This window comes from Oreochromis aureus, linkage group 10, assembly GCF_013358895.1.
Source record: "Oreochromis aureus strain Israel breed Guangdong linkage group 10, ZZ_aureus, whole genome shotgun sequence".
NCBI lineage: Eukaryota > Metazoa > Chordata > Actinopteri > Cichliformes > Cichlidae > Oreochromis > Oreochromis aureus.
Window position 1 is genome coordinate 9,821,694 of NC_052951.1, and position 17,602 is coordinate 9,839,295.

The 17,602-nt window shown below is 39.6% G+C and overlaps 1 protein-coding gene across 1 annotated transcript in view; it reads right to left on the reverse strand.

Annotated features, from left to right (window-relative positions):
* The window catches only part of pcdh1a (protocadherin 1a), a 92,910-nt gene that overhangs the window by 5,754 nt on the left and 69,554 nt on the right, over nt 1-17,602 (reverse strand). Inside the window, exon 4 of the mRNA XM_039617986.1 lies at nt 15,636-15,855. Coding sequence (XP_039473920.1) covers nt 15,636-15,855 — 220 coding nt within the window. The remainder of the gene's footprint in view (nt 1-15,635; nt 15,856-17,602) is intronic.

Below are 17,602 nucleotides of genomic sequence, written 5' to 3' on the forward strand. Positions count from 1 at the left end.
TGTGTGTGTGTGTGTGTGTGTGTGTGTGTGTGTGTGTGTGTGTGTTTATTGCCTCATGCAAGATGACTGGGGTTTCATTTTCTCAGTTCTGCTACGAGCATTGTCTGTATGCATCGCTGCAGCAAAGTGGAGTCTTGCTACAAAAAGATGTTCATGGGAAGAGAGCTGGAGAGAAGGTTGAGGGGTACGTTTCTAAGCGCAGGAACAGTCGTGTAGGAATCTACCCCAAAAGGATTTCACACTTGATTAAAACCTCTCCACAGCTTCCAGGAGGTTTATGCCACACCAAGAGGGCCTCGGGTTAAAATCAGCACAGCTCCACATCTACGAATCACTGTACAGGAAAAAGGAAAGACTTCACTGTACAGGTTTCCGAGAGACTTCACATGCCACAACTGGGCATGTTCCTTATAAATTAGGCATTGCCATTATGTGTCTGCATATAGGACCGCAAACTCACAGTAAGCTCCTGAAATTCACAAATGTCCTGTTGGTCTGTTTAATTTATGATTTCTCTTTGAACTCAGTAGAGATAAGTGCCATATAGGGGAACACTGAATACTGTGACATCTTCACTCACTGTCGGGTTGGTAATTGACTTCAGGTCGGCTGTATTTTTCATTTTTTATTTTTTTACAAAATATTATGTGGAATTATTTAATGAAATGCCAACTAAAAGAAAACATGTAATGCGATATGATGCCATGCACCACTGACAGGAATTAGAGCACATTCTGAACCACGCTCATCATCATCAAGGGCCAGAAAATCAGCAGTGACAGCTAAATACACGACTAGCTTGCCAAAGTCTGCCATTTTCTTCCGACGGTGCCAAAGTACATATCACATGTCATTAAGCGAGAACATACAGCAGATACTCTAATGTCAGATATTTTAGTAGGCCATTACCTTGACTGTTAGTGCTTTATCTAAATTTCATATGGTTTTATTTATAATCTAGCTTTGACATACAAGCTGTTCTTAATGCACAATTTAGCGAATAGCAGGGGTATATTCAACTTCAGCTCGCTGTGCTGCTGCATGCTGTCATTAGCACTCTGCAGTACGTGTCATTCCCAGCCACCCATGTCAGCTCAAAACAGTTTTTAACGTGCAATAATAATGGATTAGTTATTGTGTAGTGATGACAGAATGTTATGATAGTGTGTCTCATTTGTGAAAGCACAAATTTTTACATTTGCTTCTACTGACCTTTCTGTCACACTCAAATCCATTTTCACACACACACAAAAAAAAATCAATATTGGTAATTATACTTTTGTGTCCGCCTTTTGCTGTGGCCATTAGCCATCTGTAGCTGTACTACAGTCCACTTACAGTGTGGCACAAAACTGTCCACTCTGTGCATCAAAACACACTCCCACGCTTAGCTGAAATGATCATTGTTTGAATATTTGGTGGACACAATGAAGCAAATGGGTCAACCACAGGTTGAAGGAGCAGCCAAAGGCGCAGTGGGAAAATAGGTATTTTCTCACCCACTCAACCCTGTTTTCTGCTGTACCTATACCTGAAATAAATCTGCTCACAGTCTGGAACAAACCCTTTAGAGTTTATAGTCGTGTATGTCATGGATGGCGAGCCAAGGTGGACAATGGAGAACAGATGGGCAAACCACAGCACTATTATGCCAGTGGCTGAAACAGGCTGACTGGATTTAGAGAGCTTGCGATTTGGTTTTGAAGAGCAGTGACTCAATGACATTGCTTCCTTTCTGCACAGCAGAATCCTTTTCCTCTAGACTCACAGATAGATTGCACCTGTAGCGTTCTCCTTTTATAGTGGGTCAGTCCCATCTGCTTGCTTAAAGCAATATCATGGAAAAGAAAAACAGCAATTTCTACCTTCTCCCACCTTCAGAACCACATCAGCGACTCGCAGTGAACCTTAGCCAAGCTTCTAAAAGCACCTCAGCTGCAGTAGCATAACATGTACTCCACAGTGCAGTTACAGAGTGGGGGTACACACAGAGCTTAACCCCCTGGCTGACAGATACATGTGAGGGGTGGGTTTGCATGCTGCTTGCATCAGGGTGCCAGTGGGAGGTGTTGAGTGTCTGAGGCAGGCTTCCTCATCGTCTGATCCCCTGCCCACGGGTATGGGGGAAGCTGCCTCTTCCTGAGATTTCACACTGCTCCTCTCTGTTTGATTGCAAATGCTGCCTCTCCCCACCGGCTGCTTTCCAGCATACGCGCCAGACCGCTATGATCGATGGTGAACAAATATGAGAGACCTACAGCTCACGGAGGGATAGCAGGGGAAAAAAACCCAGCTACTATCGTTTGGGAGTGTGCGAGAGATATTAATGGTATATTTGTGGTACCTGCAAACGGTTTATGAGGTAAATGACTACAGAAGTTCCAACAAACAAAAGGAAGAAGAAGAAATATCCCAGATCTGAGCAGACGTTAGTGTGTGTGTGTGTGTGGTGGCTATCGGTATAATAACTGGGTGTGAATGCATAGTGTGGCTGTCATCCTCTGCGGAGAAAAACAAGAAACCAGGATTTTGTATTTCTTTAGCTATGACATGTCAAGCCTTGTTATTCAAGTGTTCTCAGTAAGCACAGTAAGCAGAAGCTACCAAAAACATTTTTTTTTTCTCTCCAGAGGAGTACATTTTTAAAGGACTGAAACTTGCTACAAGTGCACAAACATAGTGTTGACATGCACATTTTCCTTGCTCATTGTAATGGAATCCAGAAGAACAATAACAGAGTTTGTAACCTCAGACGTGCACTTTCACATCTTGCCAGCCTAACTAGAACATGCAGGCTTGTAAGCTTTGTCACCTTAACTACACAGAAACTGATGGGTGAGATAAAGCACAGTAAAACTCTTTTTGTTATAATACTGTGGCGGCGCTCTTAAGATGATGCAGATTTCTTAAAGCATCGTTTTTTGTGGAACAACCCCTGCTTTCAAGATCACTATGTTTTTCTTTCATACGGGTGCATGAAATGATGCTCTAAAGATGATGATGTTAAGCATAGTTTAGTTTCTGTTAATGAAAAACTTCAGTCTGTTTGAACTCTTAATGGTTGATTGTTTTGGTGGAGACAGGTTCAGCAATTCTCAGTCACACTGTACAGAACGTGATGGCAGGATAAGAATGTGTATTGAGTTTTAAAACACATGTCAGAACCTCCTTCAAAGACTCTTTAAGATCTGAATTCTCAGCTTGCTGAGCGGGCCGGCCTCTCGCTGACAGAGGCTGATGAGTGGACATGTTGGCCAGCCGCACGTCAGGAAAATATGCTGTAGATGGTTCATTGGGTGATGGTACACCTCCTGTCAGTTCTCTCACCATCCACCATTTTGTCTTAGAGTTCCTTTATTTGAAAACTGCCTTTTGTGTCACTGCGTCTGACAAAGCCTTAGCACCTGCTGACAGATCACGCTATGCACCAGCTCCTCCAATTGAGAAGTTGATATGTGGTGTGATATGTCAACCAATACTAAGGCTTTGTCAAACTGTGACACATACGCAAGGCGTCTTCAGATAAAATAGATTCAAAACACAGGTGAAAGGCTGGGCGAGATAGCAATACGCTTTGTTTCGTGAGTGATATAATTGTTTCTCTGTTAGTGCACAAACATGTATTTGAAATATGTGTGTGGAGAAAGCTTCATGCTTCTGCTGACAGCTGTATCTTTGCCTTGCCGGCCAATTACGGACTGGAGATTGCATCCTGAAACTTGACAGCAAAAGTATTGATCTGTAACACCTGGGGCCTGTACTACCGAGTAAGTTCAACATATCGTTTCGTTATCATGAAACTTAAATTCAAGCTATTGCATTCCTGTAACCAGCAACAAGGTCGCCAGAGACTGGGGAATCTGATTAATGTCAAAATATTATTTGCAACTAAGGTCAAATGGATTTTGGAAGAAAGAAATAATGTAAAAAAAAATGCTTAATCACCATGTTAACCAATCTCAATAAAGAGCTTGCAGAGAGTGACTCTGGGCGCATATTGTTAGGACAAAAGGATGATTATTATACCTTTATCTATGAGACATATTCAAAAGAGTAGCATGATATAGCATCTGAAGCAAATTTTGCCTCGTTGGACGTTGGAGTCTCTCATTTCCCTCCACAGTCCAAAAGCATCACTTAACAGATGATTTTAAGTTGGCTGTGAATGTGGATTTAAACATGAATGGCTATTTGTATCTCGGTGTTATCCCTGTGATAGATTATTTCTTTAGGCCACGGTAAGCTAATGTTTCACAACAACTTCTCAATATTAAAAGGTTGACAGGGATTGTTTAAAAAAAGGATTCTTGAAAATTTTTATTTTATTTTAACATTATAAATAACCTTTGATTTAATTATTGTGCTTCATATGATAACACTGTAGACAATAGCCCTAACCTCAGTCCTACTGAAGAGTTGCTGAATATGCTTAAAAGACAGGTCTGTGCCGAATAAATAAATAAATTAACTCTACCAATTCTGCGAGAAAGAGCGGTCAGACATCCAGCCAGAAGTTTTGCCAGAAGCTTGCTGATGGCTACCACAAGCATCTGACTGAGGTGAAACTTGCTAAGGGACAGTCAAACAAATATTAGTGGGGGTGAAAAAAGAAATGAAAAAAATCCTTAAAAGCCCAAACTTAGCATAACGTTCATGTCCATATATATGTGGATGTATCATGCTTGTTACTCTGCATGTTTTACGCTATTAAAGTAAAAAATTCTACCTATATCACTTCACCTAAATCTTTTATTAAGGCAGTCAGCTTGGAAGCTTGGAGACTATAAACAGTATTACTCTGTATGCTGTATTCACTCTCATATTCATTCAGAGAGAGCTTCGGGGACAGAGTTGAATGTGCGCATTGAGTTTGAATCACATTAGTTAGACATCAGTGATCTACTGTAAATCTCGAAATTTGCATATGTTCTTCAGGCCAATACAGGTATTTTATTAATGCTGTTCATTTAAATCTTTACTGTGGGCTGTGCCACATTTGATGAAGGATGTAATGCTAACCAGGGAGACACTGATTGTGATTAAAATATACAGTTTCAGAAATATGTTAACTACGATGCTAAACACAGTTAAGTACAATATAAAGGGACATGAATTATTTGTCACTGTCAATACAGTCCAAGAACATCTTAAATTAAATAAGAATTAAAATGATTACATACACATTTTAGCTTCACAGGTTTTTTTGGCAGTGCTTTTTGCAGTCTTATAATATATTTATACTTGCATAATTATATTTAAACCCACTTTGCTTCTTCCGTGCTGTGGTTCTCTTATTCCTGAAATAGGAAACCTCAAATTTCCCCATTCAGTTTTCCTTATAATTTAATTAGAAATACTCCTAGAGATGCAGACGAAATCCCTGTGGTGTGGGGTTGTGACTGAATGCTCAATAATCAAATGTTTTTCTTTTTTTTTCCTTGATACAACTATATAACATTGTGACTGTCATCAGCATATAATAACGTGATTTCTAGCTAATAATCTGATCAACTGCTATCCTTTGTGCTCCTATGTGTCTGTCTGAAGTCAGTTGCTGGAGCAAATTAATTGATTATTAAAAGAAAAATGGTTTAATGACTGGTGACAGTGCTGAGGTTAGAAGAGAAGATGAAGCCAAGAAATGTGAACACCAAAAATACCTTTTATGTGAAGTTTACGGTTGGGAAATATTGTCATGATAATTAAGCGAAGCGTTTCATCACCCAAGCCATTCTTTGATTACTGTGTGACATTTACTTCAAGAGTCACTTGTCTATTCCTGTCTCATACCCAAACGTTCTTTCTTCCTCTTGTCTGAATGTCTCTTTCTTGGTTCCTGCCTTTGAAGCTTTCCTTTCCTGCTTTAGGCCCTTTCTATGGCCCCTTTCAGAGTGGCAGCCCTTCATGGCCTCATACTAGCAGGTAGAAGATGTTTCATTTTGTAAATGCTGAAAAGAAAATCTAAACATTGAGTCCCCAGCCTGCTAGTGTTTGTTGAATTCAAGTTCCAAGAAGCACAATATACTTAATAAATATTAATGTTCTGCTTTTCAAATGACAGCAAATAAAAAAAAAAAAAGCGGTTGCACTGGAAACATTTTTTTCCTCATCAATAAGAAAATCAAAGCCTTCCTTACATGTGATGTCCATGTCTAATTATCAAAGAGGAATTATTTTCTTCTCAGGATTTTCCCCTGGAGTATATTTCTATGCAGAACTTTGATGCTCACTATCTTTCGCTCATTGATCTTATTGACATGCAACACGGATGTATTCCATAATCCATTTGTTGTTCTTCCTCACCTTTCGATCAAGATGGTATCGCTTTGCTAATTCTGCCTTTGATCTCAGCAGTCTGCAGTGTGAGACATGGTTAACTTGGGAGCGCTAACATTAGCTGCTAATTAGCCTACCTACACCTGCACAGGGCTTTGAATAAAAAGAATAGAAATGATAAAGTCACACACAGAGACTGTATCCAATCTGAGGTGATATATTTTTAGTAGGTTACAGATCCTCGCCTACGGGCATGTTCCATGATGACTTTTAACACCTAATCTTAATTCATATCCTTTAACCAGAAACCAATGTGCCAGACTTGGATTTATAGCAGGGTATCTTTTCATCTACATGTATTGAAGGCCATGTATCGACAAGTGATATAAAACTACTACCAAAAAATTTAAATAAAACATTCACAGGAGGTACATAATTTCCACCACCAGTATGGACAAACATTGACATAATCTCACAAAATCCGATCTTTAGAATCGCATAAGCCGCCCATGTGGCAGATAAATAATGACCCAGGAGAGGCAAAGCTTTTTTCGACTATTTACTGTAGATAGAGTGTTGCTGCATGACTGACAATTCTCTGGAAAGTCAGCATACTAACGCAGTGAGATGGAAAGCTCTGTTACCACAATGCTCTCAACAATACAGCTATGTGTTTGGAGCAGGACAATTCAAATTTGTAACACAGCGGAATATGAAAATTGCCTTTTGTATAGCAGAAATGCTACAGGAAAAGAACAGCGGCAATCTCCCAGTGCTTCTCCACCAATTTATCCTCTTTTTTTTGACAAGGCTTTGATTAGGGAAAGGGGAAAAATAACACATGGAATCAAAAACATGATTGAATATGTAATTATTAAAGGAAAATGGAAATTTCAGTCTTTAAATATGGATTTAAAGAGAAGTGCAAAACAGAAGACGGCAGGGGGTCATCAAGCTTTTAACACTAGCTTGATTCGGCCTTCCCCTGTTGTTCTGATCTGTTGCATTTAGCTGCTACTGTTTGATTGACTTTTATGAAGCTTTTGTTTGGTGAAGAATAGTCAACTTTGATGTTTTTTTGACATTACTGAAGTAATCATCTAATACAATAACAAAATTAACTTAATATTTTCTCAGTGGAGAATCAGGAGTACTTGTAATGTGGCCTGTCTGGGAGACTGAGTATTTTGGTTATTAGAATGAGGACCACACCTTCACTTAAGTAACATCTTATGTATTAAAGGCACTTTAAAGAAGCACCATAAATGTTTTATCAGCTTAAAATGTCATAAATGGCCAGGGCATACACTTCATTATGAGATAATAAAATGAAAATTTAATGCACTGATGGGCAAATTGGGTCATGTACACAGCAGTCGTCTGGGTCTGTCTGTGACCCTGGGTGTGCATGGCATACAGTCCCTGTTTGGCTAAAATATGTCAATTTTTTTTTAGTATTATATTTTAACTACCATGTAATTATGCTTAGTGGGAGGCAATCAAGTGCCATGGTAATAAAAATAACTAAGTGGGAAATCAATACCTGAAGGAAAAAAACAAATACCAAAGGCACAACATGAGTAAACATCTGAAGTTTTTTTTTTTTCATTAAAGTGTCTTCTCTCGCCATCTGTTTTCTCAGGGCCTGTGGCGGCTGTATGTTTGATGGGTACCTCATCTCCAGGCTAGATACTGTTTCAGTAGACAGCTCATCAAGATGAGTGACAAGTGTTGGGGCCTTGCACATGGCATGACCATCCAAGAGGAAGTTACCCAAAGGGAAATTGAAAAAAAAAAGAAAAAGATATAATTTCTAAAGTAAAAAGAGGTTGCATGAAGACCAACAGTACATGTCTCTGTTCCAGCTCTGTAGTTGGGAACTAGAAAATATCAGTCACAATTAAACAGCAGAGTCAATACACGCTCTAATTAGACCCAAGATCTAACAGGAATGCATGGTGAGACCGAGCTGCGTAGTCATGCAATATTCTGTCAGAATTACTTTGCCTTGAAACAAGGATTATTTAGGGATTGTTTAAAGCCACTATATAATGTAGCTTTAAACAGAGTTTTGAAATATCCAAAGAATTTAAGAATTGATTAAATAATCAGTGAGGTGCAACATGGATCAAAAACACAGGCAGGGCCCTGGAAATATCCTGATGATTTAGTTCCGTATGGAAGTAAAATGTCAGTGATGTCACCTTAAATGCAAAACTGTATTATATTTGGCCATGAGGGTAAGCAAGACTAATTCAGGTCATTTTATTTAGCTCGAGGCATGTATGCTATTGACTGCCTGATATACCATGTTAACATAAAACTGCAAATTAAGAATTGATTCTTCCACCAGAGGAAAAAGCGAGAGATATAAAAAAATGCACTGTTTCTTTTCATTCTGTGTTCAGAGGACAGTTTCAGTTTCACTGGATGCAGGCCTCATTGAGTTTGTATGGTCCCTGAACTGTAGTGAATTCTGCGATATCTGTGAGAAAGCCTTAAAGCGAGAGTGACTCTGTCCCTGTGAGACTCACTGGAAATAAGGAAATGCATGTCAGACCCATACAGTACAATTCCAGTCCCTCAAGTGCCATCCATCATTGAAGGGCAGAACACTAGTTAGAGGGAGGTTCAGCGGCTCTCGGTCCCCATCACACTATGATGGAAAGATGACCCCCGGGCTTACTCTGATGCCGGCCTGAGCTGCCCAACCAACTGAGGTTGAAGTGGAACTGGCCCCCAGCCAGCCTCTCCTCCCCCCCGATGCATAGCACTCTACCTGCTCTATGAATCACATAGACTGGGTAAGACCCAGTGAGAGCAACAGAGCTCTACCACCACTTTCTATTTCTGCCTCCATAACGATCCCTGAAGTTTCAAGTCAAGATCCCCTGGATCTGCCGGTGGACACTCAGCTGAGAAGAAGCCACAAGCGACACCAAGCTAATTAAGAAAACTTTCTTTATGTGCGTTTATAAACTTGTAGTTTTAAGCACAAATTTACACACACATCACCACCTCCAAACCTGCTGCTTCAGCACTCTGTTGCCCAGACTCACTGGCACAGCAAGAGCAGGCAGCGTGCTATCCAATTTTTGCCTAAGTATAGGGAGCTATCCACTTTTGTTAGAGTAATACATGAGCACATCTAAAGCTTAGGGATAGTGGCTTAGGCACACTGGCTCACTCATTCATTTTACAAGCTTAGTGCTAAAACCGGACAATTTCAGTGGCAGCATGGTGTAAAAAGCACTATTTATGGAGCCTAATGTGCGCTTATATGCATGTCCTTTCCTTTCAGCACATAATTCTGAACACTTATCTGGGTTTTCAGCCATGTTATATACATGTGGATAAGAGTTGAGTGGCTTGTGTAAATCATACTGAAGAGGGCAAGGGACCTGTCCCTATAAAGCAGGGACCTTCCACAAATTCTCAAATTTATTTGCTTTCCTCTTTATTTTTTGCAAAACAAGCAATAAAACTAGACAAATATTACAATTTTAAGAACTAAAGCCCAAATAAATTCCAGGTCCTGATAAAAACATGCCATTATAAGGGATGTTACCACAGCCTTTGAGTCAGCTGGTCACAATGATGAAACTGCAGAGAAATCACTTTTATGTGTAAAAGAAGGTAGTCTGAAATCAAATGCAAGGGCTAGATTTATTGGGATAATGGGACTTCTGTTCGGGTTCCATCTATTTCACATGTGGCTGCAATCTCTGGCACACAATAAGTCAGTTCACTCGAAGAGACAATAAGCCAACTCTGTACTTTGCTACAGTTAATGGTCTGAGATGTAATAACATGTCCCTTCTGTCACAAAGCCCCTTTCAAAGGTCTGCAGTCATTTGACAAATAGTCTAATATGTGTGGCCAAAGTTTGGGATGAGAGCACGGGGCTCATTGTTAGTGATCACACAAGCGAGAGCACATTTTCATTTTCAAATTGGGCAAAGGAAAATCTAGACACATTCAAAACTGTGACGTGTTGACACATCATCAGTGCCATTTTGGATTCAGCTGTATTGTCCCATGAAGTCATTTGTAAAAGGGTTATAGTTTACCATTGTCCATGGTGTCAAAGCCACATTCAGGTTATTGAGTTTAATTCTGCTCCAGTTAGGCTCTTCCAGTGACCTATTTGCTCTGAAATAAACCTACAAACAATCAGGGGGTAACAAAACAGCAGCAGCTGATGTGAGCATAGTGTAATGCGTGTGCTAGAATGAGCTCAGGATTATAAGCGTATTACTCATGACAACATGCCTCAGGGGACCACTTGTAAGGACTTTTTTTCTGCAGAAGCCTCCACAAAACTGCCAGTCCCATGACCTGCCCCTTCTCTGCGTGGTGGCAGTTCCAGCAGTGGTTGGCATAGGCCACAGTGATGTTGTAGGCTGGCATACTCTAGTCCACTCAATAGTACAAACAGGCAGAGACACCGACAAGGCATAATGGCATCTGTTGGAAGAAACCCACACCCCTGCATCAGCACGCTTTACTGGCACCCAGGCAGGAGCCCAAGCAGGCACTCATGGACAAACAGGCTCAGTTATTCCATCTTTCAGTTTGTTGGTTTTTTCCGTACATCTTCATTTGCTAAATAATAATTTCCTAATATATATATGTTTCGATGTCCTGAGTGGAGACTAGCAAAAACAGTAGTGCTGCCTGTGTGATAGTGATATGGAAAGCAGAGGAAAGCAAAGGAAAGCCCCATGACAAGAGTTCAAACGGAACAAATATATGACGCTTCATGCATTATCTGTGAGATCTAAGGCAGGGAAAATCAGACAGCATTTCTAAAGAGCCTTATTATCATGCAAATGCCATTTTTTGCCCATTTTATCTCAACCTTCTCAATAGCCCATATGGCAGTGAGTCCGCACAGAGGAAGACACGGGGAGACCTCATGCTGGGCAAGCGGCCACATCAAAATTCCTCCATCTGTGGTCAATTGGGTTTGTGTGTATGTGTGTGTGTGTGTGTGGGCGCATGTTAGTACCTGTCTGCAATCTACCTATGTCTGTGCTAGCCCTCATATCACAGCCAAGATCCCCATCCACTGATCCCTGGAAGAGTGATTATTGTCTAGGCTGGAGTGAACATGGCGGGACTGATGGTCAAACCAGTGTCCCAAAAAGAGAGAAGGGCTTATTGTGGGTCCTGGGACTTATTACTCAGAGGTCTGGGATAGGTGAACGTTTTTTATATGTTGTATTATGTGACTCCAGCTGAAACACAATATATTTGTTTTGCTTAAGCTAATGTTGGCAAAAATGTACAAAAACTCCAGTCATGTTTTTCCCCCTTATAGTATAAGTGACTGAAAGCAACTGAAGAAAAAACTTGTAAATTAAATCGAGTGAACTCAGGATTAAAGATGATTAAATTGCCTGATGCTATCTCGTGTAACTGAGAGTTTTTTGATACTGATGTCTGTTTATTTATCAAATCCCCAAAACGATGCATTTTCTTTTTGAGCCAATCAGTAATAAATACTGTAAATCACTCTGACATTACCACTAATCAAAATCTAATCAGTGGTGTCTGATATACAGTGGATAGACAGATGGGACAAACAGAGACCAGTCGTCGCTCTATCTGTGATTTCACTGTGGATGACAAATCATGCATCTTGACAGCAACCAGACATACAAGATAAGCAGTTTTCATGCTGTCTGAAGCAATCAATTTAAATGGAATTACAGAGCTCAGTGATTATGATGAGAGTCTATTAAAGTAAAATAGCACTGTAATCAAAATGATTTAGAGATTTAGAGTACGATGCAACACCCGCCACTGCAAACAAATACATCCATGTACTGTATTCAGGTGCACACGCACACGCGCCAACCCATGCCCCCACATGAGCACATGCATCCAATGGACAAACATTTCTGATTAGATTAACAGTTGAGCAATGTGCATGCTACACCGTGAAGGTAAGAGTGGAAAATGCACATGGGGAAACTGAAATGGAGTGCACTCTAACACAGCCGGAAGACAAGAATTAGAAAAAGTGGGAGGAGGGAGCAGCTGCTAAGGCATGGGGGGGAAAAAAAGGAACTCCAGAAATTAATTTCTGCAGATCAGACGGCATAGATGTCATATAGCGGAATTTTTTATTACTCGACTTTGAATGAACTCTTAATACCAAAGCCAAGAATCATAACGGAATATGTTTATGCCCACTTGAGCGAAGCTGTTACAGACTGCATACACACTTTCCTTTGAGCTACTCAGCCCAGTAAACCAAGGTCGTATTACTTTGGTCTGCAAGAATCTTAGCAGACAGGGGAAAAAAAACCCATTTTGTTCATTTTAACTTTCAAAAGGCTTTTGATTGTATTTACTGAGACACCTCTTTTAAAACTTTGGAAAACTGAGCTAGATTAAAGATTTTTTTTCTTCTTAAGTATTACATGGCTATGCAGCTGTTATGTTCCCCATGTACAAACTCATTACTCATTGCTGTTAACCAATTAAATTATATACAGATTAGGCTCTTGAAAGTAAGAAACCTTAAGTACACATTTGACAATTTAGGTCTTGCCATTTTGCTATATGCAGATGATATTGTGCTTCCGTCAGAGGGAATGTGTTTAAATTCTGTTTAAGATGATGGAAAAATGTCAGTCAAAGGTAAATTATTTATTTTAGGGAAAAAATGTATTCAATGTGTTTTTTAATAAGATGGGACTTCGGGACTGCAGCATGGGAATATACCTAGAAACTAGCAGGATTAGTTTAGAGATCATTAGAGTTGGGTGCCAACACGATAGAAGGGTGTGAAAATCTTGGGCATTTTACTTATCCACAACATTATGATACATGTGTCAGCACCATATTAAATTATGTTTTAGTGATAAGGGAATTCAAAAATCAGCCTAAAAGCAACATGTCTTGGTTAACTCGCAAGCATTTAATCAATCAATCAATAAAAAAGCACCACTAATTATAGATAAACCGAAAAGCTAATATACTTACCTCATAAATTATTTACAACTTTAATCGCAGTGTTGAAATTAATAGTGACAAGCATAATAGTAATTTTCCTATGTGTAATTTTATTAGTAATAAAAGTGATTCTGTATTTCCAGTTTATTATAGAAATGAAAAGCCTGACTACAATCTGAATTTCACTGAATTCCCAAACTGAAATGGACTTTTGAACTACACAGTCTCTAAAAATTTAGATTCGCCAGTGTCAGAGTTCAACTTGTATAACAAAACACACATCCATGTCGATATTTTCCAAGCCCGGTGATGCAAAGGCTGACAGTCTGGGGTTCATATATTGCGTTTTATCCAACTTAAATGGAGTGACACATCGTCCTCACCTCCCCATTTTTTGCCTGTCAGTCATCTTTACTGCAATGAATAAAGCTCTGTACCAGTACAGCCTGTCACTCTGTCACTCAAAATGCTTAAAAAAGACTTCATGTCACTATTCAGGTGAAGCTTGGGAGGAATTCCTCTGTCTCATTTGATTTTTCTGTCTAATCTTTCATTTTATGTAGGCTCCCTGTTATCTCCCTGGAGTGGGAATCACATTTTAATTAGGTCTTTCCTTGGTTAGCAGTTCATCTTCGCATCTCCCTGTCCTATGTGTTCATCCTGTGGGCTTTGCATCCTTGTCAGAGATTCCCTACACCCTGTCACAATCTAACGTCGTCCCTATCCTGTGCCACCTTTTCATTCTTTAACTGCTCTGTCTCCACTTGCAATCTTGCTCCCTTGCTGCTAAGAACAAAGGCAACCCTTTTTTTCCTCACAAAAAAAATGTGTTTTCCAGATGGCAAAAATGCAACAAAGCCACAACAATCTAAAAAAGAAATCATACATATCCCAGAACATAATTACATGGACAAGATAGAAATGTGCTAGTTGACTGCTGGCTCCTGAACCCGCAAGAGCGAGACTGTATATGGGCTGACTTAATCTGATGTTTAGTAAACTTAGGCTCAGACCTGTGTAGAGGCAGAAGGAAGTGCAACATTTGGGAGACTTATCCTTTTTTGCACAACCACTACTCCAGTCTTGAATTCCAGGGTCACTAATTCACACCAACATTTGCAGCAGAGATGAATAAACTAACTAATGTGATCCAGCACAAGAAGTGGCAATGCATCACAATGCAAGATGCTTTACTAAAAATGGAACTTTATCATCTGCTGCTTTCAGGTGACAGTGACACATTTTAGCCTTTGATCCTGCAATGTTTTGTAACTTGGGAACGCTTGAGACTGAAATAGTCTTCCTTTTTTTCCCCTCTCATCACTTAATCTTTTTCCAACCGTGATGTATACTTGCACTGACAAAAGATGCATCTGGGTCTGTTTCACCCACAGTGTGACACCTTAACTGTCAGTGTTGATCAGCAATTCATCAAGTCCTCAATGATGTATTTGCCTTTTATGGGGCAGTCAAAGGTCTACCTTTAAAATCTATATGCTAACAGAGCTGAGCCCTCACTGCTTTTGAGATAAGACCACATTAATGAAGAAAGTTAACATTCTAGAAATGCAAGCAGGAGGGCGAGGTGTTGTAGGTCAGAAGTGAAATATCAGCATTTACAAGTGTATAGACCAGGCAGCACTGCAACACAAAATGCTACAATGATTGGAAATGCACCATATGTATCACTTATCATAGACATGTAATGGATTGTGTTTGGCAGCTTAAGGCAGCAAAATTGTTATTTTGATGCACTGCTCACAGATTTGCAGATTTGCAGCTATGGCCTTAGCTACCAGGTTTTTTTTTAATGTTTGTTTTTGGGGGGTTCTTTGCAATATGAACCTATAGTGAGGCCATCAGTGTTCTGCTGGTGGATTGATTATTAAACCAAGAAATTATGGCACCTGCACGCCTTAGCTGCTGTGTAACTCGTGTCGGACTAGGAGCAAGGAACTGCTATGAGTAAACATAGTGTAGTCTGCACAGATGTCATGGTTCAGATTTATTTAGAGGGCAAATGCTTCATTAGTTGGGCTTTTTAATTAGCACACTTGTGAGAGAGGGTCATTAAGGATGTCTGACAGAGGACCTGCTGATGAGGGGGATGGAGACACTGCTTACTCCAGCCTTGGTACCCCCCCTTAAACACACACACACACATACACACGCAGCACAGATCTGCTCAAAAACCAATAACATTTCCACACAGTCATCAACAACCACAGCAAGTCAACGTCAAGCGTGCCACAACATTTTTGGGCTGAAATGGCCAGGGAGCACAAACAAATCTTCTACATAATGCATGTCTCAACCAAAGCCTGTTAGAGCCATCAACATTCAAATGCATATTCATAAAGAATATGCCAGAATAAAGAAGCTTGTCAGTGTACCATTTTCTGGGTGTTCAGTCTCTCCAATACTGCCATCTGGAGTGGTTCTCTCATAGTGGTCCTCAGGCAGGGTCAGGGGTCCAATGCGAGGACCAGACGATGACTTGCTGCTTGGAGTCTCAGATTCCTCCAGGCCGCTGTCATAGTAGCTGTGCTGAGAGGCATCCTGCAGGTCCTGCACGGGGTTGGTGGTGGAAAAGGTCACTCGCCGATGGGGATGCTAAAACACAGAGAGAAAACAAATGAATTTGTTCAGTATAAAGACACTTTTTTTCCCCCCCAGAACCCTTTTTTTCTTTTTGTTTCCTTTTTGGTCTGCACAGTTACATTCACAGCTCAAAACACATCCATTTAGAACTATTCTCTAGATTGTGCTGGCCATATAAAGTTCACTAATAAAAAGCCAGAAAATAGTATTAAATATTAAAGACCTTTAAATATTAAATAGTTTTTTGGTCTATTATTATTCTGAAGATTGAATAGGTCAGAATTATATGAAAGGAGTGAAGATGGACTTCAATAATAAGGAACAGAAATGAATTAACTACCACAACATTCCAATATATTCTACAGTAGATTAATAGATGCATCAAAGTGTGAAGGGGGGCATGCATTTAAATATTCTGACTGTTTATGGAAAGTGATTGAAATTAGTTTGCAACAAATAAGTGCCAATTTTCTTTTTTTTTTTTTTTTAAACAAAGCATCCTTGTAGTGCAAACTGTCAAAGTTTGATTTTCCTTGATATCCATGGACATGAAAGTAAACATTTTAAACAAACATCACATGGTGTCATAGAAATTGTAGCCATGATATGTAGGATTATTGCTGTCACTGTCATTATTAGTCAGACAAAAGTTTCATTTTCTAAATCTGCCACTGCCAAATGAATTTCTGATGACAATGATTGGTACACTAATCAGTAGCCCCAGTGAGCTACTTTCTATCTCCATATTTTAATATTTCTCTTTTCCCAGCTTTTGATGTTTAACTGAGTGGAAAGCTAGACAATATTTCCACAATCTAACTAAAAAGGAATCCAAAGAAGATCTAAATAAGGCTAACAACAAAAAGGGCACTGCAAATAAAGTTTGTGACAGACATCAATTTGCCAGCATTAGAATATTTCATTAAATTTGCTTTCAGTGGTTTATGCTGATAAGATTTGATGAAAGATTGTAAAAAGTAAATGAATGAATGAAAATACTGATAGCTTGAAGAGGAGCAGAGCAACAAATGATAAATCATTTGAGATCACACCCTTTATCAAATTGAATGGCTTGTAAATAGAGTTAGGAGACCATTAAATTTCCTCTTCCAAAGATCAGTTTACTAATGGCTACCTACCCGCCGATCCACAACAGAAAGATGACTCCTTGCAGTGCACATGCAATCTTCCCCCACCCCCACACATGAGCACCTCTCGTAAAAGTCAGGAAAGCACTGATACAGCAGAACAGGCCTGCCAGTGCTGCACGAGTCAGCCCCGATCAATACCACGGGTCTGCGCTTTCTACCGTTCAACCACTTTTCTGGCAAACAAATCCATGCTAGAAATCATTCGAACCATCAGCTTTTAGTACATACACACACCAGATATTGAGAAATGCTTTTAGGGCTTAGGTAAGTGCTATCAACAGCATGTTAGCGTGCTCCAAAATGTTTCCAGAAACCTGTTCATCTCTCCATCATCCTAACCCATCATATTTTTTTTCTCAGTGCACTGATGCATCTCTTAGACTTTTATCTGAATAATGACTATGTGAGTTCTATGATGCCTTATAGTTTTTTTTTCTCTTTTCCCTCTCAAGAAAGCTACAACAACACTACATCAATAAATGATAGTCTCATCTTGGATTCTATAGATTTATGTATATTATTAAGTACATAAGAAACATAAAAAGACTTCTATGTCTTTTTTTGTCTCAGATATAGTGTAAACAAATGAAGGAAAGGGGGGGTGGAGT